The following is a 23,256-nucleotide window of genomic DNA, read 5'->3' on the forward strand; positions in this document are numbered from 1 at the left end:
CCTGATAATATTCAGGTTTCCTTTAAATTAAGAGAAGGAAACTATAATTTAAGGGGTTTGTTTATGTTTGTGTATTTGGTGGTACTTCCCGCTCCCAAAAAGTCAGTGAGTAAACCAAATAAAAGGTTATGCAAAAGAGAAAAGGACTGTAATAGTAAAATACAAACATATCCTATTTCTAACCCTAATTTATTGGGAAGGGTGGTTTTTTTGATGCAACAGCTCCTCAACATACACATTGACAGTATGCATGTTTCTGGAGTAAACCACAGTTTACAGTGAAAACAAAAATGGATGTTGATCTTATTTATGAACCTTTCTTTTAAATGAAACACACAACATATTAACAGACGATTGTGATTAATTTAATACAGAATGTTTGTATTCTGACTTTATATTGCTTGTCTGTACTATGTTATATATATATATATATATATATATATATATATATATATATATATATATATATATATATATATATATATATATATTAATGCATGTACAAGTCTGTATGGGTGAAGTGCAGACTCATCATAGAAAACATGTTTAAAACCCTTACCCTTCCTGTCATTTTTGCTGAAAACGCACCCAAAGTAAATTTGAAGCTGTTCTTGAACCATTTGGAGTATCAGCAAAGTTTAGGTCTCTTTTTAAATATATCACTTTGAACACCCCCCCAAAAAAACTGTCAGAATCTGCTTAAGTGCTACTGGCACAGACTAATGGAAGTTTGAATACAAAAAAGACAAATTTTATGTGTCAAATTTTTCACAAATTATGTCTTGAAAATGAATGTAGAATGGTGTGGTGAACTGGAAAACACTACAGGGTCAAAACTTGAGGTCTTCCCTAGTTCCACTTCAAGTTTGACAATAATGCTACAGAAAATGAGCATTTTACACAGGTTTTTCCAAAACAGGGGAACAAAAGTGTGCCAATTTGCCATTTGGGGGACCCTTGAAAGCCCGATTCAAGTCTGATTAAAATTCATTTTAATGTCTCACTTTTCAATTCTAACCAAAATTGAGAGACTGTATCCACATCACTTTGCCATGAAATCAAAGCAAACGCTTCAAAGAGATATGACCCTTTATGACGCACTATGATGTTGCTGCCCCTCGCCCAGCTGGGCTTTCGGGGGAGAAAAAACAAAACAAAACCACATGTTCGAAAAAAAAGGAGTGGAAAGAAGTAAACACTTTTTAACTCCTACCTATATAACTTATTGAAACATTCTCAAACAATAAGAATCAAACATAATTCAAAACACAGTCCTGTACATTCACATAAAGTCACATAAAAATACAACAAAACAAAGCAAATAATCCCTGCACGGACACCAAAGCGCCTTAATATTTTACAATATATATATTATATATATATATTTTTTTGATTCCGATAAGGAAGTACATAGCTTCAGCTCATCATCAAGACTATTCTACAATTTCACACCTAAACCTGAGACACATCAGTATTTTACATTAGTCCTCACTTGACGTATTTCAAAACATAATTAAACCCTTAAATTGTAGATTCCTTCTCTTCGTTAAAACATTTTTTGAATACAAAGAGGTAAACTATTATTTAGTACACAAAAAAGTGTTTCCATTTTTTTAAAGTACACAATATCCATCTATTTCAAGATACCAATCCTATAAATAACTCATTGTTTCCCTATAACCAACCTTATTTATTATTCTAATTGCTTTTTTCTGTAATTTAACAATTGTGTCTATATTTGTTTTACACACATTGCCCCAAGTTTCAGCACAATATGGCAAGTGAAATAAAATAAGTGAAAAATACAATATGTTGACTTTATAAAGAACAGCCACTGATTTTGCCAATTTACATTTCGTATATATATATATATATATATATATATATATTTGTGACTTCAGACACAATTTATTATCAATAATCACACCCAAAAACTTTGCTTCAGTGACTTGCTCAATTTCTATACCATTTAAATTTAGTTTTATTTCACTGCTGAGTTGCATAGCACTAAAAAGCATGAATTTGGCTTTTTTTCATTTAATGATAACTTATTATCAATTCCCTTTCTTCACTTTTCATTAATTGTGCCATGTTTTCCCCTGTGCAAAATATATTTGTATCCTCAGCAAACTTGAAACTATTTGAAACTATGCAAATGTCATTCAAATAGATTATAATGGGTGATCAATGGTATCAAATGATTTAAATAAATCAATAAATACACTTACAGCATGTTTTTTTTTTATCCATTGCTGTAGCTATAGTTTCTACAAATTCCATCACTGCCAATGCTGTTGATCGCTTGTTTCTAAATCCATACTGCTGGTCATTTAATAAACCATCTTTTTTTAAAGGCATCACTTATTTCTACAAAAAGTTTTTCAAGTATTTTAGAAAACTGGGATACAAGGAAACAGGTCTATAATTTGACACAATATGCTTTTCGCCATTTTTATACACTGGTATCACTTTTGCTATTTTCATTTCATCAGGAAAAATACCAGTCGAAAAGGATTTATTGCAGACATAAGTAAAGGGTTCGATAACACAATTAATTACTTCTTTTATAATCTCTTGAATACACTCAAAGCAAGCATTTCCTATCTGCAAATTTAAAAAAAAGCATAAATTGTCCAGGTTGACTGCATATGTCCAAATACAGACAAAGACATCTACAGCATCTGTACGTGACTAACAGTTGATTCCATTTCATCGTCCAGCCCAAGACCCCGGAAGTCAGTATACGCATCTTGGCTTTTCTTATGGACGCGTGCACATCATGTCTATAACGCGTCAGGATCTACACCTCCATAAGACGACCAATTAAGATTTGGTACAATTACTGTTTTTTAATTTATTTACATCTGCGGGGTAATAGAGCCTATTTTGTGAATTTACCTACTTTTCCTAAACTCACAAAGTGTATCATTTCTTTGTTTGATGGATCTTAAAATTTCCTCATTAACAGTCTTCGAACTTAAAGGAGGATTGTATTTTTACACAACTTAAAATAAACATTCATCACTCAACCACTGGAACCCAAAAGCAATTAGCTTTTTAATATGGTAATCAATGAAGTACACGGCAGTGGGTAAAGGAACATGATTTTACCCACTGCTAAAAATAAAATAAAATTGTCAGCAGTATGTTGACAGAACATTTTCTTCACGTTGCAATAAAACATGGCTTACAATTAAAATATTCATTGTAAACCTATATCGTAAATGTTATTTTCCCAAACTATGTTGACATGACATCATATATTCTAAATAAAGTCCAACTTCATTTCATGTCTAGAAAAGTCAACCTTATGTACGTCTTTCACCATCTTTGTAACTACATTTGCGCTGCACTGCTCCTTTGGTATTATGGCGTAAACAAATTGTGCTCATATTAATCCAAACACATGAACGTGAATTTCATGGATAAACCTTAAATGGGGACCTACGAGCATTTAAGAGTACAAACACAATTTAAGGACCTGAGTAGTATTTTATGGGCACATATGAACATTATCCCATACAGTATTGTCCTCACATGTATGTCATGTGTCATTGTAATGTGATTCTCATTCCATTTAGTACAAGCCTGTGACGGTAAACCAACCCATGCATATATTTTCCATACCTTGCGTCGCAAAAGTATATCGTAGCTGGCTTTGAGTGAGGTGCTGGCTACAGCCTGGACTGGGCGCATATAGACAAACAAGCATTCACACAAATCCAAACAATACACATGAGTAGAGAATTGATTTCAGATCTTGGCCGAGGTACTGGAATTGGAAACGTGATTTAGAGTCTTTAATTTACTTTGCATGCATGTTTTGGGGAAACAAATTTGTATCAACTGTGTTATTGGTTGTAGTATGATACAAGGTCCATTTTGCCACTGGTACTAAGAAATTCTTCCTCCGAAAGTCTGTGTTTGATGTAGATATTCAGCCCTGTTCAAGAATAAGAACAGAACAAATACAATGGATATAAAAAAGCATAACCCATTGTTCTTAAAAAAAACAAACACATGCAATCCTAAAAATGACAACTTTGTTATTGTATCGGTGCAGAGGCAAACACAACAGAAACTAATTGGAACAAAGGATAAAAAAAACACACACAAACATGATACAAATGACTAAACAAGTATTGATGTTAAAATACGGGCACAAGTGAAAGCTGCAAGACCCATCTGAGGTTTTGTCTACGATAAACGAACCACACAAGCAAAAGTCGACTATCACCTTTTGACTTGAAACATTGTACATCTTGGTGTTCCGCTGAGATTGAAACCCAAATTTCCAAATCATGATAAGCTTAAAAATGCTCCTTTTCTGTCCGTGACTTTGACTCCAAACTGCTTCAGACTTCACATGATGGCTCTTATGTCCCATAAGGCAGCCAATGTCCGAGTCTTTGGAAGAAACTCCGCACGTTTGTTAGGTAGAAGTCGACGTTGAGAGTGAAGTCACTGCAAATGTTGGACGACGTGTCCACCAAGGCGCAGTAGAACGCGGTCCCACCTACGCTGATCACCACGGTAACCAGACACAGCAGGAGCAGGATCAAGCAGGAGTCTCCGCCCACCTCGTCTATATTGGAGACATGGGACGCAGATTTAAGGAGGGCATAAAGTCAGTAAATGCGCGATCTTTGGGTGCCTTTGATTGGGGTGTCCAAACTACAGCCCAGGGGCCATTTGTGGCCCAGCATATTTTTTTCTTTTCTTTTCTTTTTTTTTAGCAGCACTGTTTGATACCTTGACTATGATTAAATTTCAATAATTTTAACCCAATTTTGTTGTATAAAAATCCAATATTATCCATTTAATCAAATAAAAATTCAATAAATCTGTTTAAGTCCCCCCAAAACAGACAAAAAATTATTTAAAGTGGTGTGGTTTAAAATGTAACCTTGTTCGATGCCGTCCTCCGGCTCAGTGAAGCGGACTTTGCGATTGGAGTTCATCTTGTTGTCTATATTGTTGGGGGGCGGCAGTCCATCCAGGGATGCTCTTCTCCTCTTCAGAATGGAAACCAGACCATCAGAGGAAAGACTCTACATTTGAAAGACAAGCAAGATAATATTGGATCTTGCATCACAGCATAACTGAAAATGTTTAATGCCATGTATTTGATAAGCAGACGAATTGCTGTTAGAAAACGACAGTTGTTTGTTTACATTCAACCATCAGCTGCAGCAGCCAACATGAGTGATGTCATCTTCACAATCCAAGCACCTTAATACCGCTCAATTACTCGTAGTTATTTTACACCTTGTTGCTGGAAATACATTTATGAGTATTAAACTAATGCAAAATTCAATTTAATTTGCTGGTGTTTAATCAGCATTTTGTGGTTTAACTACACTTCCACTATCCATGTTGAATAGAGTGCCACATAACCAAGATACAAAATTGCTAAGCTACACTTCATATTCAAATGATTCACTAGCTATCCCCACTGATGTGTACTTAGACATTTGTCCATCAGGGGGCAGTAATGGTGACTTTCAGCAGAGGCTTTGACACTCAACAACAACAACAAAAAGACTTAACCCGTGTCCATAGTGCAGAAATAATACGATACAGCCCGCAGCATATGCTGCTAACTGTAAAACGATGTCATTTCTTTATATATCTGGAGTGCTGACATCACAGGCCAGTAAATCAGAGCCTTGTACTACGCATCATGTCTCATCACCAACTGTGACTGAGCATATTGCATGTCTTGAGATAATGATTGAATTCATAAAATGAAGTTAAATGAAAAATCTACATATCTATACCCTATTTTCATTTATAGAGATAAAGGAGACATCATAATTTCAGTGTGGTCTGAAAGTCAACCATAAAATGCATGGTGAGATCATGATGTAGTATTCATATATACTCAATGAGCATAAATGTTGATTGCTAAAAATAGATATCCTGTAATAAAGGCCACATCATGCACACACATCTAACGTCGTATTGTGCTGAGAGTGAGAGCCCATAAATGCACAGCGTTTCAATGCAAGCTATTACGCAGTGTATATTAAGGTTGCCACCTGCTGCTTATGGTTTGATCAAGCTAGCCTACATGTTGCTCAGTTGATGACAGATCTCAGGACAGACAAGCTTTGTTTTTACAACAGAACCCAGTGAAGCACAATTTGCAGAAACTGTGGCCACTTTCACACAACACAAGTGTGACAACTACAACCATGATGTTCGATGGAAATGCTAAAACTTGTATGCTGAGCAGATGTCTGTCTGTCTACCTACCTACCTAGCTTATAGCTAGCAAGTGAGCTAGATAGCTAGCAAGCGAGCTAACTTGCTATCTACCTACCTACCTAATTACCTAATAGCTCGCAAGTGAGCTAGATAGCTGGCAAGCAAGCTAAATCGCTTGCTAGCTCTCCATCCATCCATTCATTGATCCATCCATCCATCCATTCATCCATCCGTCCATCTGTCCATCCGTCTATGTCAACAGACAGGGCGCTGTAAAAGGCAGGCTTGTTGTGTATCCCCCCTGTTGGTCATTGTTTTTTCTACGTGTCTTGATCGGGTTGCGTCTGTTCCATATTGTTGCACCTTGTGGTACAGACAATAAGGCTATTCTGATTCTGTGTAGAGTTGTACGTGTGAGTACTCCCGTTTTAAAATGTGGTTCTTCACTAGAGTAAAGGGCCTTGTTCAATTGTTCATTCAATTCAGCATGGCTCCACCCAGCCAAAGCTCCACTGGGTTATGTAGCAATACTGTGAATGTGTTTCTTAGAAACGGCTGATTTCCTCCCCGCCCTGCAGTCAAGACATGATGTCTTGGCCCCATCTCAGTAAGACAGCATGCTCCCAATGTGTCTCAAAATGAGAAATTGGGGATGATGTCACTCAGGGATCAAACACTGGGAGTGTCCCAGCAAACGCTGAATGGCTGCGGGCTGCAATTTGGTTTGCACAAATAGCATAGAATTTCATGTATGAGTAAACAGTGACGAGAACGCGAGAAGGTCTTTCCTACCCCATCCGCATGGCAAAGTTTGGCCAAGTCCGTGTCTGACGCCTGCGTGACTCCTGCTGGCCACTCAACTTTCACCTCGTACTCCTCTTCCTCCTCCTCATCCTTCACTTCATCGTGCGTCTCTTCACATTTTGTTTGTTTAGGATTCTTAGGATGACCTGACTTGGACTTCATCCTTCCCGCTTCGTCGTCATCTTCGTTTGTTGTTTCAGGGTTGCATGCTGTTGACACACAATATCAATATTACAGCAACTATTGGACCAATTGTTGGGTATTTAAAGCTAATTTACTATGGCTAATTTCATTAGCTCACCTAAAAAAAAAAAAAAGAGCTCCATTACAAGAATGGCTTTTACTCACATAACTACAAAAAAAAAAATAAGATACAAATAATGTAGTGCCTTGTATTCATATACAGCTCAGAGTTATTTACACCCACTCAATATTTTAAGATCAACTATCAATTATTATTTATTTGGTGAATTAGTGTAGCAAACGGCTAGAACAATGTCGAACCAGCTTTTGTGGTCAAATGTTGATGTTTTAATCAGACAGATAGAACAGGTCACTCGTAAACCAGGGAAAAATATAAAAAGTGAAATATGTAATTCCCCCCCATTTTTATTTTATTATTCTACTGAATGTACTGTATTTCTAATTAACACATTATTCAATCAAATAAAAAATAAAAAATTAACTAATTAGCTAATTAGTTAATTAAATAAAATTCTAATTAACCAATTGGGACGGGGGGAAACGGCTGAATTATTACATCAGAGGATTCTCGATAATGCTAATTTTCAGAGGGTTCGATTCAAAAACAGACCGACCCTAGGCAAAATGGTACATACATTAAATTAGGGATGGGCGATTTTCAGCTCTTTTGGGTGATCCGGTTAATTTGGATCGGCTCAGTGAATAGCGCTGGCTCTTTTTGGCTCTCAAACCGCTCTTTTAATTTGAGCTTTTCTTTTAAATATTTACAACAAATTTAGCATACATTTTGATAAATGACTTAGTGAACTAAATATTGCACTCTTGACTGCAAATAGCAACAATTATCAAGCAAAGAAAAAGATTGTTTATTTTATTGAAAGTTATAAAAAGGCTACAAACAATAAATAAACAACAAAATTAAAACTTCAACCAACAACAATCAAAATAACAATAAAATAACAAAAATAGTGAGCAGTAATTTAAAGGCTACAGCAACAAAACAAACATTATAAGCTACTCACCAGGTCCAGGATAAAATACCGCATTTTATTTCAAATTGGCATTTAGAAAAACTAAATACATAACTCTCGTCTTCTGTTTTCTCCTCCTCTTTCTCTCTCTCTCTCTCTGACTGGCTGAGACGTGGAGCACGTGCTCCGCGTGCAGTACACTCACTGCATGCCCTCGCCCCTCCCCATTCTTTCCCCATCTCTTCCTCTCTGAGCAGCGCAGCCAAACCTCGCTTCAGACATGTGAAAAAAAGAGAGCGACATAGGAAGAGAGAGAGAAAGAGAGGGAAAATGACGGAGTGGCTCGTTCACGAATGACCCATCACTAATGGCTGAGTACCGATACCAGGTATCAGTATTTTAGTATTAGGTCGATACAAGGCCTCATTTCAAAGTACTTGCAAAGGGGACCGATTGTGGTTGTTTTACAATCAGGAACTAGAAATTAAAATAGAAAATGGGCATTAATTTCATGCAATTTTAAAGTTTTCTTAAGATGGAACCCAGGGGTGAGCACATACATTGGAAACAGCAGAGGCCCCAGAATTTAACACTGTGGAACACGGTTCACGTTATATTGTGAATTCATATTGCACATATTCAATTCATATGTCAAGCAGAGAGTTGTTCGGCCTTCTAAATTGTACAGTAGCCCCACAAAGAAGGGCCACCATGTTTTTTATCAGCTGTGGAATGCTTCACAATCATGGATAATGTAGCTCAACATTATACTATATGGATCCAGTTCTGTTTTCAACAAAATAATCAGTTGGATTTACCTTTTCCCTGATGGGACGCCTCTTTCTTGCTATGTCTTGCTATGTTGATTAGCGTCATATCCTCACCAAGGGATGGTCTTAGTCCACAGACAACGATGAGGGAAAAATAGAAAAGACAAGTATGAAAAAACAAGGTTAATCAAAATGAGCTGACGTAACAGAAATTTGAAAGCGAGAGTTGGTATTCTCTGCTGAAGCTGAAACAGATCCACCTGCACCCGAAGGCTAGGCTGGGGGCTACAGTCGCATAGCAGAGTGTCGTGCAGGTACGCAACAGTCTGGTGGCAAATAGATCTGTGACTTATGTCTTTATCAGTCAGCATGGTCATAAGTGAGGATCCGACAAATCAATGTCAGTTGTGGTTCTTTGGTTGGTTTCAAGCAAAGTGTTGTGACTTCAGGATTCATGTTGAGCATAAAGCAAGTAATAGATATTTGCACATCGCTGCCGTCGGGCCGAAACCTTTATGTACAAAATAGTTACTTTTCAGAAGATCCTCAAAATGTTTGTACATTGCATCCTTAAAGGGATCAAAGTCATTTTCAATTTAGAGCTTTTAAGTACCACCATATTGATCATTATTAACTCATTCGCTCCCATCTATTTTGACTGAAGCAACCCCCTTTGCTCCCGGCTGTTTTACTGGAGTTGGACTGATTTTGCAAGGCTCACAGAATATTGTGTTCTATTGCTAAACAAAACATGGAACCTACCAACAGAAAGATTAGTGTCTCTTCTTTCATCAGGTAAAAAAGTATATTTCTATCTGTTTCCATTTTGCAGGAATTAGCATCAGAATATAGCTTAATTTCATCATTATTCACAAATCTGTTTAAACCAGTGGGGAAATAGCTTTTTTCAACATGGCCCTGGTTGATCTCCTTTACTCTGCTGCCACCTGCTGGCCGTCCACATTATTAAGCAGCTGTGTGTTGCCCCTTAATGAAAACAATTCACGCATATGAACATTCCTAGGACATCACAATGTCCCATCACTGGTGAGCAATTTTTTACAACAGTGGTGAATCCACAAACTATGATCCCAAAATAGGTTCATTTCATTTCACACTACAATACCTTGACAAAAAATGGATTAGACTCAGTGGAAATGTGTCACTTCAAAAGAGAATAGACCTGCTTTCCTGTTAAAAAAAAAGAAGAAAAAAAAGGAATTGGCACCATCTTGTGCATACGATGGCGTATATTTTTTTTTTCCAGAGGGTAATATTCCGAGAAAAAACTCTCAAATTTGTCACTTTGTTAAGCGGCAAATTTGCGAGAAAAAAACTCAGAAACCTACGACAAATACACGTAGCGTAGCTATAGTCTAATGTGAGGATTCGTTGGTGGTTAATGAGACACTGTTTACAAAATGAAAAGGCAGGATGGAGACGGATTCATTCTTAAATTTAAACTTTACTCATCATTCACAGCAGCTAGAGCGACAACACAACAAAGAGGAGCTGATTCGACACATCAACTTAGATACTTGTACAAAAATGACAAAAACAAAATGTATGAATGTGTAAATAATAATTCTAGAAACATAAATGTACATTTTAACAAATTAACTTAAATGCTTGATCCTCAAGGTTTGGACCTTCGCAAAGCGAGGCGTCTTTGTTGCTGGCCAGTGGCCGTACACAATGCTTCAAAGAGCGAATGCTTAACATCATATGGTTAATCTCTGCTAAAGGAATTACTATTTCTTATTTGAAAACCCGACTGAAAAGTATTGGCAAAAACATCTACGTGTTTTTCTCGTAAATTTCTGAGATTTTTTTCTCACAAATTTGCCACTTTATAAACTCGCAAATCTGCCACTTTATAAACTCGCAAATTTACAAGTTTTTTCTCGCACTTTACAAAGTCGCAAATTTGCCACTTTACAAAGTCACAAATTTGCCACTTTATAAACTCGCAAATGTGCGAGTTTTTTTCTCTGAATATTGCCCCCACCCTCTAAAAAATATATATTTATACGTGGCCCTAATACGCCGTCATATGTGCCCTCTTAGTCCCTCTTAGAAAAAGCACAAAAAAATGAATAAGTGCATTTTTCAGGAAATAACAAATTCCATAAAACATTCACATATACCGGTAGGCACATTTGCAAGTAGCCAAATTAAGTAGAGGAACACCCATTAAAACACAATTAAGCACTACATGCACATTCACATTTTCTCTTCAGCATCACAACACAAGAACCTAACAGCGATTAAATGAGCCATCCAGTATGTGTATACAGGCTGTGATGACTCACTTGAGGTGTGTCCCACAGATGTGCCTCAGCGTCTCAATGTGTTTCTGACCGATGTTGTCCGTTTCAGCGGGCAAACACTTCTCAGCGTCCTTCTCTTTGCAGCGGCTCTCTGCAAGCACAAAAAAAACAAACACATCTGTATTTTCACCAAGTACCCAGTTAAAAAGCAGCATTTGCAGTACCCCAGTTCTCCTGCAGGACAGTGAGGTTGAAGAGCACACGTTCATGGTAGAGCTTCTCTAGCTGGAGAAGTTGGATGGCTAACTGGTCTGGTGTCATCAGCAGTTAAAGAGGTTCAACCCATTCATGGCCTCAGACTAAAAGCACAAACAGAAACGCACGGAACTGCGTTGTCTGAAACTGAGTTACTTTTTTTAAACCAGTGTGTAGTTAAAAACAAATATAAAGACATAAAATACCTTAGAAAAAAACATGCTAACTATTTATTGCTTAGTAATGGTAAAAATGAGAGGACTACAACTTACATTGAAAAATAGTCCGCTTCCATAATAACGTGGGGAAATTCTGATTGAAGTGCTTTGTTTTTTGTTTTTATTTTTATTATTTTGGTCAGGTTTTTTTCTAATTCAATGGTTAATTTTGTCATACTAATCCAGGAAAACTTGTATTTTTCTGTAAAAAGAAAGTAGAATATATTTATTTTATATATTTTTTAGGCCAAATTAAGATATTACAGCCAATCACCGATTTTGCCTAAAATGCTGAACATGGTCTAGTCCCGATCCAGTCGATCAGATTGGTGTAAAATCGAATACATTTTTGATTGATCACCAATGAGAGCTTTCTGTAGTGCTTCTTTGGAGTGGACGTGGCATGCTGTGTCTGGCATCTGTGATTGGGTGAATGTATTGTATGTAGGTGGAACTTCTGCCTTGCGACAATATGTGTGGACGGATGATTACACCATTCATTAGTTCATTAAAGTTCAATGAAATAAAATACATACTGTAAGATAACATTTTCAGACCTCTATTAGGTAACCATGACAATCATTTGCAATTGGAGGCGGAACTTGCACTCTAAAGACAGTTGGGTTAAAAATAACCCAAATTGGGTCAAGAATGGACCAACCCAACTTTTTTAGTTATTTGATACAAAAATTTGGGTCAAATAATCTACAAAGCAATCCTTTTTGGGGGTTGTTTTGTGGGTTATTCATTTGACCCAACTTTTTGGGTTAATTGAATAACCCAATTGAAGTGGGTCAAATAAGAACTGACCGACTGAATTGTTTAACCCAAAAATTTAATGAAAAGATTTATTTAACCCAAAAAGTTGGGTCAAATTAAATTAACAACCCACAAAGCAACACGATTTTGGGGGTTGTTTGTGGGAGTATGCATTTGACCCAATTTTTTGGTTAATTGAATAACCCAATTGAGGCCAAAACCTCATACCTCTGAAATCATTGCTTTTCAGGAGACCCCCCCCCCCCCAAAACGCCATATTTTTTCAACGATTATAAATAAATATAAAAAATGCAAAATTGTGATTTATGAGCCCGACACTAGCGATATGCAACGGTTTTCCGCCTTCCGCCATAGTTGTATACAACTATTATTCACTTTTGGTGTGTTGGCATGTAGTCAATGATGATTACACAGCGTGAAACAAAGCACAATATAGCTCCTTCTGCTAGTCCATGCCAAGACCTTTCATATAATTTGTCTATGAAAAATTTGTGCCTAACTCACTGTATTATAAAACGCACTGATGGCTATAGAGTTGTTCACTGTCTTGTTTGGTCTTGAAAGGATACAGTCTTCTTGGAGTGAGCAGGCTTCTGCGATCTACAACGAAAAACATGTTTAATGTACGCCAAACGTTGTGAAGGTTTTTACCCTTGAGACATTTTAAACAACAACTTTAACTCTCATGACTGAGCACTATGGATCTGGTCAAATTAGGCTGCTCAGCCACGAGATGATGATTTGAAGTGAAATGCACTCCATTCCCACAAAGAGATGACGTGCACATGGTGAGACAGAGCATGCGGACCTGTGAAGCTGAAAGTTACGTGCAACTACTTATAACTCACGTTTTGCTCATTATTCTTTTACTTTATGTCACAGGTGTCAAACTCAAGGCCCGGGGGAAAGATCAGGCCCGCCAGACCCTTTTATGTGACCCACAAAAGCAAATCATGTGTGTCAACGTTCATGATCCATGCCTAAATATGTATGAAAACACCTTTTTCAACTGTTGGAATCTACTAGAATTCTCCCTCAAATAATAATCCATCAAAGGAGTTGAAAAATGTGATGCACTAAAGCAACACAAATGCTTCTTTGTAGGTAATATTTCTTTGGTCTTTATTTCTCTGGTTTATTTATCCTAGAACAGAAATAGCAAAACAGAAGGTCCAAGTCGATATGACCTAATAAGGACCTTTGTTTCTAATACACTAGGCGGAGTTTTACAATGATGTATTTGTATTGCTAGATCTTTTACCACTGCATTGTCATGTGTAAAAAGTAAGAATAAATTACTTTGAACTACATTTTGCATTAAGGTTATGTTCCCTTCCCACCAAATCCAACAGACGGACAGAAAATACATAATTATTAGTTGAGTTGTGGATTAAACTTTGAAATCCAATTTTTTTAAATTGGACTTTGAGGATCAATCAACATATTCTGCCTAGCAACTAGAGGCAATTCTGTCCAACACATGCTAGCAACCTTAACGTTAATTTGTTGGGCATTTTTCACACTTCATGTGGAGTTAATTATAATTACAGGGAATTAACACCTCATTTTCTGTATTGGAAACATAATCAAAACAATTTGGTAAGCATTCATTTGATATATTTGACAGGAAAAGGGTCCTCATGTGGCAAAAAAAACTTAATAGAGGTATTTATATATTCGAATTCTACACTTATTCCCCTTTAAAATTATATATAATACATGGACGTACCTCAAAAGTTGAGAAAATTACAGCAATTTTAATGTTGGAAGGATGAAATCTCAAATTTTGAGGAAAAATGGGTTTAGCTAGCAACGCTAGCTAGCAGCTAGGCTAAAAACACACCCTAGTTACGATGCATACTGTTTAATAATTGCTTATTTTCATACACTTGCATTACAATTTTAACTTTTGTGCGGCTGGAAAATGAAACTAGAGACCTCAGGAGGCTATTTGTGGAGAAACCTCAAAATAATCTCTAAAATTGTCCGTATCTCAACATTAATCCTAGAGACATTTGATTTATTGGCTGATTTACTTCCAGTGGTTGCACGTTAAAAGTTAATACAATATTTTAAATATAAAAGCCCAGTTATCAAGTATGATCTGCAAGATGTTTTTCTTCAGCCGTTACCATTTTTGAGAAACCACAAAATTGCTAAATGTTCACATCGTTGCTGTTAATGTCTGTAAATTAGTTAGGTCCCAGGCATTGCTAGTTTGTCATCGCATATATTCTCTTCAGGAGAAAAAAAATTACGTAAATAAGCATTTGAGTGCGTTGACTTTTTTTTTAGCGCTGTTGAACTGTCAACCAAGGTAGCATTTAGCATTAGCTAAAATAGTAACACAACCACCGGTCACTAGACCAGGTGATAATTTATTGTCACCCTAGTCTACAAAAACATTTTGTTTGCCAACTTAAAGAAAATGTGACCAAACTTATGGGAAGAACTTTTATTATGCAGTAAGATAATGACCCAAAACTTCCCAAAACAACAAAGCAGCTCATCAAGGGCAAGAAGTGAAAAGGTTTAGACTGGCCAAATCAATCTCTAGACACCAGATAGTGTTCAATATGGGAGTACTACTATTCTGCCTCTCTGTCATGCTTAAAAGGTCCAGACAGTATCAGAGATCCTCTGTCAGTAAATAGCTAGCATACAGGATGTTATTGTGCTAGCTGTGGTGGAGCGAGTGGTGTGTTCGATCAATAACACGTTGCAGCGGTTACCTCTATCCAATCCTCAAGCTTTACCACATAACTGTACCTCAGAATCTGACACCTCACCAGATGCTTGTTTGGTCTCTCTTAGTAAAAGCGTATGCTCCCGAAGGATTAGAGGAGGGGGAAAAAACATTGCCCTTTTTCCACACAAACACCCACCTGGTGCAGCGAGTGCGGCAGTAGTGTGTAGTCAGTGTTTTCTCCAAGAGACTGCAGAGAGGCGAGCAGCTCTGGGCTGAGGCTCGACGCTCCATATCTGGAGACACTTCCTGGAAACATACCAGAAAACACAAAACACCTCTGAGACTCACCTGCTGTTTCTCATGTCCAATTAATTATGTGAAGCCTTGCATGTTTCCCTTCAGAAGCATTGTCATCCGCAGGAAGATCAACCTGGTGATGACGCGGCGATGTCATCCATGACGTCAGAAGTGTGTGTTGTGCCTGAGCAAACATGCCCCTCATGGAAAGTGTCACAAAAGTGATGATGCACTAATACGAAAGTATGAGTCACAATGATGACTAGCTGCGAAGCGAGAATAGCACGTTGACTGAACTAGCATTGAATCCATTTGTAACTCCATGAGTTTGATCGGGTATGTTGCCATGACAAATGCACTTGCCAGGATACTATTTGCATTGTAATGTCTGATTAAAATGGCTGGCAAAATTGTTGTCTCAGCAGCCATTACTATGCCTTATGAAACAAAGCTGTATAATACAGCTCTTACATAACATACTGTAGCTTACCATCTCCAACTGGTTGGTACATTGTAGGCATGCGCCCAAGAGTCATTTTCTAGAGCTTACGATCATCCTGCTCATCTTAATGCTCTGGTTGCTTGGCGCACACTCAGAGGGGACAGCATGATGATGATGACGATGTTTAATTTTTGCTTTACTTGAATTGTTCATAAATTAAAAACTGATTTCATTGGCTTACATACAGGCATAATAATCCATTCATGAATTAATTAAGCATTAACCCGTTTACGGATAGTGGTTACTACAGTGGACAGCTATTAAAACATTTCCGGCGATATAATTATTTATTTTTTTGCCACTTTTGGCCATTAGCCACTCCAGTGGACACTAGTGTAGTCTTGACATACACTGCCATCCAGTGGTCAACGTTTGTAAGTGCAAAAAAAAAAAAGACAGGCAACAAGATGACCGACAGAAGTTCAGAAGTGACGTGCAAGGAATGAATAATGCTGCCTTCATCTGGTAAATTATGGTAAATACCACATGTCGAGTAGAAAATTGCAGGTGAACGCCCCCTCATATCGTATTTTCCACTGGACAACTGGGAATTTATTTTGATACCCGAGTTTCCGAGATGAGAGAACCTTTCAAATTTCAACATGGCGGAGAGCGCCGAAGACTATAATGGCGTTGTCGTCCGCTAGCAGGTTGTTTTACAATCTACACATTTACGTAGCATACACAATTTAATGTCATGTTCAGTTGCTCAAATACACGTTATCCACCCTAGTGGACATGTCACCAACTTCTCTGAGAAGAAAAAAAGAAGAAAAAAAGAAAAAAAAAGAAAAAAGGACATGTCACCAACTCCTTGAAAAATGTATGTTTAAAAAAAATAAAGGTGATTTTTTTTCATGCCTAAACAGAATAAAAACAGTTGAGAAAAAAAAGCATTGATGTAGGTTATCATAATTTTTGCATGAAAGGGTTAAATTACACCTTTTCACAATATAGTATGATTATGTCAAAATATTTCAAGGATCAAGGATCAAGGTTGTCTCATGCCAGTGGGCAACCCTGCCCACCCCACCTTGGGAGGCTAACGCTAGGCTACGATGCTAGCATGGTTCCTACTCATAGCATCCTCTCACAAGCAGACATGTTTAGATAACTGAAAACTAAATAAAAAATCTTAAATTGCCCATTGGTGAGCTGCAGACTGGACAAGCAAAATGGATGAAATATGGCAAAATAGTGTTCAATTAAAGTAACTGACACCCCCTTAAGAAAAAATACATAACCCAAATAATTTTTTTTACAGTAATATGCTGTATGTGCCTCCACTAAAGTGGTTATTTCCCAAAATATTTTCTTTTAAATACAGACATTTTAGAGCTGTAATTTCCATCAGGAAGTGACCTAATACCAACAGGAAGTTTTTCTAAAGCATCTGGGTTATATTTAAATTTAAAAAAATGTGAGTTGATGTCAATACAAGATGATCACCCACCGGATTTATATGGAATTCCAGTGAAAGATGAGGTGAAATATTTAGGTGTGACCATAACAAAAAACTATAAAACGAGAGAAAACTTGAATGTTGTACCAGTGTTGGAAAAAAGCTAATCTATACTTAATTCCTGGTTACAAAGAGATCTGTCAATTTTCGGACATATTTTGTCATTGAGTTTCCCTCAAAATTTATATACCCAGCCTTTTCTTTATACATAATTAATAAATCAAACACATTTTTATTTCATTTGGAAAAACAAACATTACTATTTTAGAAAAGGACATTTTTTGTTAAGGTGTGATTTTTGTGTTCCTAAGTTGCCAGTTAAACTATAAAAATTTCATCAGCGAGTTTTGTTGTATTGGAAACTGATTTATAATCATAACTTTACCGCACATTCTGTTCCTATCTAGAATAATAGACGTGTTCTAGTGAAAATAAAATCTTTGTTTTATCTTTCTTTGTTTTAATATGTTGGATACAAGAGGAGAATTTCTTAGATTTGAGGATTTTGTCACTAAATTTGATTTAAGATGTACGAAACAACAATATTCAGGGGTAATACACGCTATACCACAAGCTATGGTAAACATAGTGAAAGGAATGTTACTTTTTGACCTAAGAACACCTACGATTCCATCACTCTTTATTGACGAGGTTAATCTTATAGATAAAAGATGTACTAATAAATGTTTACATGGTAGCCTTACATCCAAGATATTTTCATTCCCTACAAAAAGGAAACATTTGTTAAAAGAGTATACTCAAGAAATGAGTGTTAGAATTAGAACCCAGTACCTTACTCTACCCATATCACCGAAGGCTAAAGAAACACATTTTAAGGTGATGAATGATGTTTATCCTTGTGGGGACTTTATGAAACAGAGGTTTAAGGTAGAACAAATCTGATTGTTTTTTGAATGTGTGTACACCAAGAATTTATGAATAAATTGCTTTGCCATTATTATCAAAGTATTGATCATCATTTCCCTTGTTCTGTCTTGTGTTACAATCCCACACTTAATATTCTTAAAATCCAGTGTTAGTGAATCATTGTCTCAATTTCAACATGAAGTGACCTGTTTGACCAGGAAGTGACCTGTTTCAACAGGAAGTAACCCGGAAGTTATCTGGTATCAACAGGAAGTGACCACACAATGATTATTATTGTGTTTGTGAAATATGAGTCAAGCAGCAAAATTCACCCATGTTTATCCATCTCAGGGGGCGGCCATTTTGTCACTTGCTGTCGACTGAAAATGACATCACAGTTGCTCAGGGCTCAGGTAACGACCAATCACGGCTCAGTCATAAGCAACTGTGATGTAATTTTCATTTCTTTTTTTCTTTTTTAAAATAGTACCTGTGACACTGCTGTTGGCGTCATTCTCCTTCTGGTGAGTTGCAGTATCTGGACCTTGAGGGGGCCCAGTGTTCTTGTTACCCATCACCTCTGTCACTTCGGCCAGCTTTTCCTTCATGTATATGTCCTGGCAGCCAGTATTTTTCTCCAGTAATCGTCTCCGGCTCTGCGTGATGTGTATCTGAGAAACGATTCGAGTTCCCAGGAAAGTAATGCCACAGTCTTGTGTGTTGAAGACACCAGAAGTCTCAGCAGGTCGCTTCTAACAAAGCATGTGATATAATCCTCAGTGGACAAGTAAGGGGAGATGCACGTCTTCTATGCTTTACTCTGAGATTGGAGGTAAGAAGGAGGAATCAGCGTCCTTAATTGTTCCCAGCCAGCTGTCGAGTAAAAATATGATTATTTAGTTATTTTATGAACAGAACATTTGCCTTGAGTGTTTTGTATCTTTGCGTCACATTGCATGTGAAATGGCACGGACGCCACTGACTAAATGAGCTGTTTTGTGTCTAAAACTAAAACATGGCTGCTTACTGAGGCATAGTCAATTCTTGAATGGCTCCTAAAATCAAAATCACATCCTTGAAGTCAGCATGTTCTATGCTATTCATGAATCATTTGCTCACTTTCTCCGACCTAGATTAAAAGAGACAATAATATACCTAAGGCTTTAGAACTGAGAATATGTTGGAATTTTTGACCCATGGTATGCCTAAAACAGTGGGATGAAATTAAATCTGCAAGCAGGATCACATCAAATAAATCAAAAGTACTAGAGCTTTCAAAATTAATCGATTAATCGACAAGTAATCTATTATCAACTATTTTAATAATCAAGTAATCACTTGGAGCCATTTTTTTATTTAAAATTGTCCAAATCCTAGGATTTCAGCATATCAACAGTAATTGTGCACTGATTTCTGTAGTTCTTATTGGAAGAAGACTGATTATCTTGTGTGTTTAATCAAAATAAGACATTTGCAAACATATGTTTTACTTTGGAAAACAATGACCGAATCGGTAACATCATAGTATAACATCAATCCACCTTTTTTTTTAAATACTATACAAATATGTAGTATGAAATAAACACCAATCACTGGTTAACAAACAGTAATCAGGGCAAAAAAAATGCTTTTGTAATACAATTTAATGCAAAATTAAAATTAATCCGATTAGTCGATTAATTGATTGAATAATCGATAGATTAATCTATTCTAAAAAATGTTCAATAGTGACAGCACTAAAAAGTATTGAAGACTGACATATCATTTTGAAAATATCATCCAGTCCATCCTTTTCCCCCCTGCAAAATGTGAGAGAATATACACGGTTATTTCTTCACGGTATTCTAATTTTTTTCAACCTTGTTTTCTTGGGTTTTACAAAATGGAAGCTCAACTTTTGCAAAAATAAACAAATTAATACTTTTGTTAAATTTTTTTAATAGAATTATGGAAAATCTTCAACTTTTCCAAAATATTCACACGCAAAATTTAAAAGGGTCTGTATTTGCATATTAACAATTTTTTTGTAAATTTTTCTTAAATGTGCCCCCTTAAGAAGCTTTTACGAAAATACCAACTGTACTCCGGTGAAATATCCTGGTTGGCTCATTAACTGCCGACTTTCTAGGTTTATTTTCCATCAAAGAACATATCTGTCACATTATGTAAAACAAATAACAAATTAATACGAAGTGGTTATTTTCATAATAAAGGCCTTATTTATGTTATCGACATTTACCTAATTAGGCTAATGAGGATAATACTACTACTAAAGAGTTATTTGAAGATCTAAAAAAGACCTGTCATTTACCAAAAGACTCCTTTTCAAACCCTCCTTTCATTATAACCACACACAGTACAGGTCCATTACTTTTTGCTCAACCCAGCTAATCACCTGCACCCATCTGTCAGGGCTTCCCCCATGGGAAACAAATCACAAGGCCTGCTGCCATTTTACACACTAAAAGCTTTTCAACACCAACGTCATGACTTCCTGTCTCTTAGCATTAGCGCAGAATGAATAGTCCAGAGCTGACATGGTGCGCATGAATTACATGTACGCCTTATGACGTGCGATAGGCCTACAATGTTCTACATAAAGTAAAATAGTAGAATAATAAATAATATAATAATAATAGTCAAATAAACAATTGATACATGAATTTTAAATAACCAAAGAGAAAATAGACTAATTATACCATATTTAAGGGCAAAACAGCTAAATAAATCCAGCAAATATTAAAGAACTCTTGATAATATAAATGCTGCATGGGTCAGATTCAAGCACGAAGCGGGCCGTATGTGGTCCCCGGGCAATACTTTGCGCACCCCCACCTTGAGAGCCTCAAGAAGTTGCTGAAATACATCAGAGAGATACTGTGAGCTGAAGTGCCAGGATGAGGCAGTTGTTTAACATTCCCACAATGGATGTTGTCATTTCTCAGATGTGTATGATAAATTACGGCCCGAACAATTAATCGGCTGCCGATTATAATCGGGCGATTATTGCCCTTCAAACATCTGCCAAAACAATCGGCCAATTGGGCCAAATGGCTGATTATTTTGCCCTTAAAACGTTATAATTGAACAAAACTGACGTTTCCGACACTGCGAAAGTGCCTTGAATGCACCATTTTGCTTGTGAAGCATTAGCAACTAGCAAACGTGTAACGTTTGCTATTCTGGTTATTTTGTTGTCCCTCAGCGTCCTTTAAGCTGTTTAATGACACCCCAGTTGGAGTTAACTGTAAAACTAAACACACGACAATAATAATTACATCAACTGTATATTTAAATACAAAACATGCTTCATTTTTAAAACATTGCTAGCCTAGCGCTAATGCTAAAAGCGAAGGGAGAATCCCATTCAAATGCTAACCATAAGTTAGCTTCAACTTCAGGAGTCTTTTTCCTTCAAATAGTACATATTTGATAATAACCATTCTTAGTTGTAAACGAGTAAGACGGTTTTATTATTGACACATAAATCTATACAATAACCTTGTATACTTCATGAAATTTGTTGATAAGGTCATATTATGGATTTAGCATTCAAAGCAGTGTAAATCTTAATAGCAAAAGTTTGTGCGTAAGTGACACCCATAGAAAATGAATTGGGGGGGTGGTACATGGTCATTTTATGCATGAAATATTTTTTTTAATAATCGGCAGATTCATCACTAATTGGTATTTTTTTCTGCTAAAAATCGGTATCTGCATCGGCCTAAAAAAATGCATATCTGTTGACCCTAGAATGAATTTGAGAAAATGTCAGAACAATTACAAGTCCTTACTATTATTCCGATTGTAAAAAGATGATACCAGTATGAGTACTGAACTCTTGAGTAGTGACTGATACTGACACATAAAATAAAAATAAAAAAACAATGACAGATCATTTTAGAGGGAAAAAAATGCTACATTGGGATTTATAGTTCATGCCAAATATATCATTGTTCCTTAAAAGTGCATGAATTGAATTGCATCCCTAATATATATATATGGGTGTATGTTTATTCTATATATCAACACATAATATAGTTGCCTTCAGAATTATTCAACCTTTCTCTGCAAAAAAAAATGTTGAAACGTTCAATAGAAGCAACCTTCAAAAACTAATATTGGTCAGTTCAACTAAAGTTACTGCTTAACATTTGCAAATATAATTTACATTGAGAGCAACTCTATAGATAACATGACACCTATATAATCTAATACAGGGCAGGCATAAAAACACTATTATTTAAAATGGATTACTATGTGGTATGCCCCTACTTTATCGCTGCATAAACATTATACCTGCACTTTTCAGTTTAATTGGATGAGGTCAAGTGGGCTACATTGTGGTCCTCGTGACCATGCTTGTGTCTACCTCTTGTAAAGTCAAACACAAACAAGAATAAATGTTCGTGGCTCAATCGTTTTCACGCACCAAACGGGATTTTCCAAGAGCGTCTTGTCAAATAGGTGAAGGTGATACACTCTTCCCCTCTCCATCGCTCCCTTTATATGGCGTGACTTCCTCTACCGAAAGCCAAACGCTACGCATCGCATCTTATATAACTTAAAGACACATCTGGGGAGATATAAAACATCATGTAGGCTACTCACCACTACATGTGCGTGAACATCTTCTACCGGAAAGGAAACACACGTCTCGGGCGTCTTGCCTTATTTTTGGTTGCAGGTGCACATCACATCAGTCTTGTCGTCTCGGCGCCTCCAATCTTCTACTTGCACGTTCATCTTGTTTAGCTTCCATCCGGGGAATTTGCAGCACCAAACGCCTTCATGCGAATGGGCTTTAGTTTTTAATTTAGTCACACATGTGGCCGGGGCTGCCATCTTCTGGCAGAGAAGTGGACTCGTGCTGTGTGTCAGAGGTTACGTAAACGAATCATATGATGATTTAATCCAGTGTAGTGCGCGTCAGATTACCAGGAAAACAAACATATGG

The 23,256-nt window shown here is 36.7% G+C and overlaps 1 protein-coding gene across 1 annotated transcript; it reads right to left on the reverse strand.

Moving 5' to 3' along the window:
* Positions 1-3,785: 3,785 nt before the first annotated feature.
* cnstb (consortin, connexin sorting protein b) lies at positions 3,786-23,153 on the reverse strand. The gene is made up of 10 exons (XM_086061721.1): positions 22,911-23,153; positions 18,790-19,172; positions 15,368-15,477; positions 13,052-13,082; positions 11,454-11,540; positions 11,272-11,380; positions 9,008-9,084; positions 7,003-7,223; positions 4,907-5,051; positions 3,786-4,585 (listed from the first exon to the last, which is right to left on the reverse strand). Exons 2-10 carry the CDS (start codon positions 18,905-18,907, stop codon positions 4,377-4,379), a joined length of 1,107 nt encoding a protein of 368 aa, XP_085917847.1. The 5' UTR covers positions 18,908-19,172; positions 22,911-23,153; the 3' UTR covers positions 3,786-4,376.
* Between the last annotated feature and the right edge of the window lie 103 nt (positions 23,154-23,256).

This window comes from Leptonotus elevatus, chromosome 18, assembly GCF_054856555.1.
Source record: "Leptonotus elevatus isolate MCC_2025b chromosome 18, RoL_Lele_1.0, whole genome shotgun sequence".
NCBI classification, from domain to species: Eukaryota; Metazoa; Chordata; class Actinopteri; order Syngnathiformes; family Syngnathidae; genus Leptonotus; species Leptonotus elevatus.

Bases quoted from the DNA above. Each gene is read 5' to 3' on its own strand.
- cnstb (XM_086061721.1), bottom strand. From the start codon at position 18,907: ATGAAGGAAAAGCTGGCCGAAGTGACAGAGGTGATGGGTAACAAGAAC. The intron at 15,478-18,789 runs GTACTATTTTAA...GTATGTTTCCAG, and splicing joins CGCCAACAGCAGTGTCACAG to GAAGTGTCTCCAGATATGGA. The intron at 9,085-11,271 runs GTGAGTCATCAC...CTGTGGACTAAG, and splicing joins ATCTGTGGGACACACCTCAA to ACCATCCCTTGGTGAGGATA.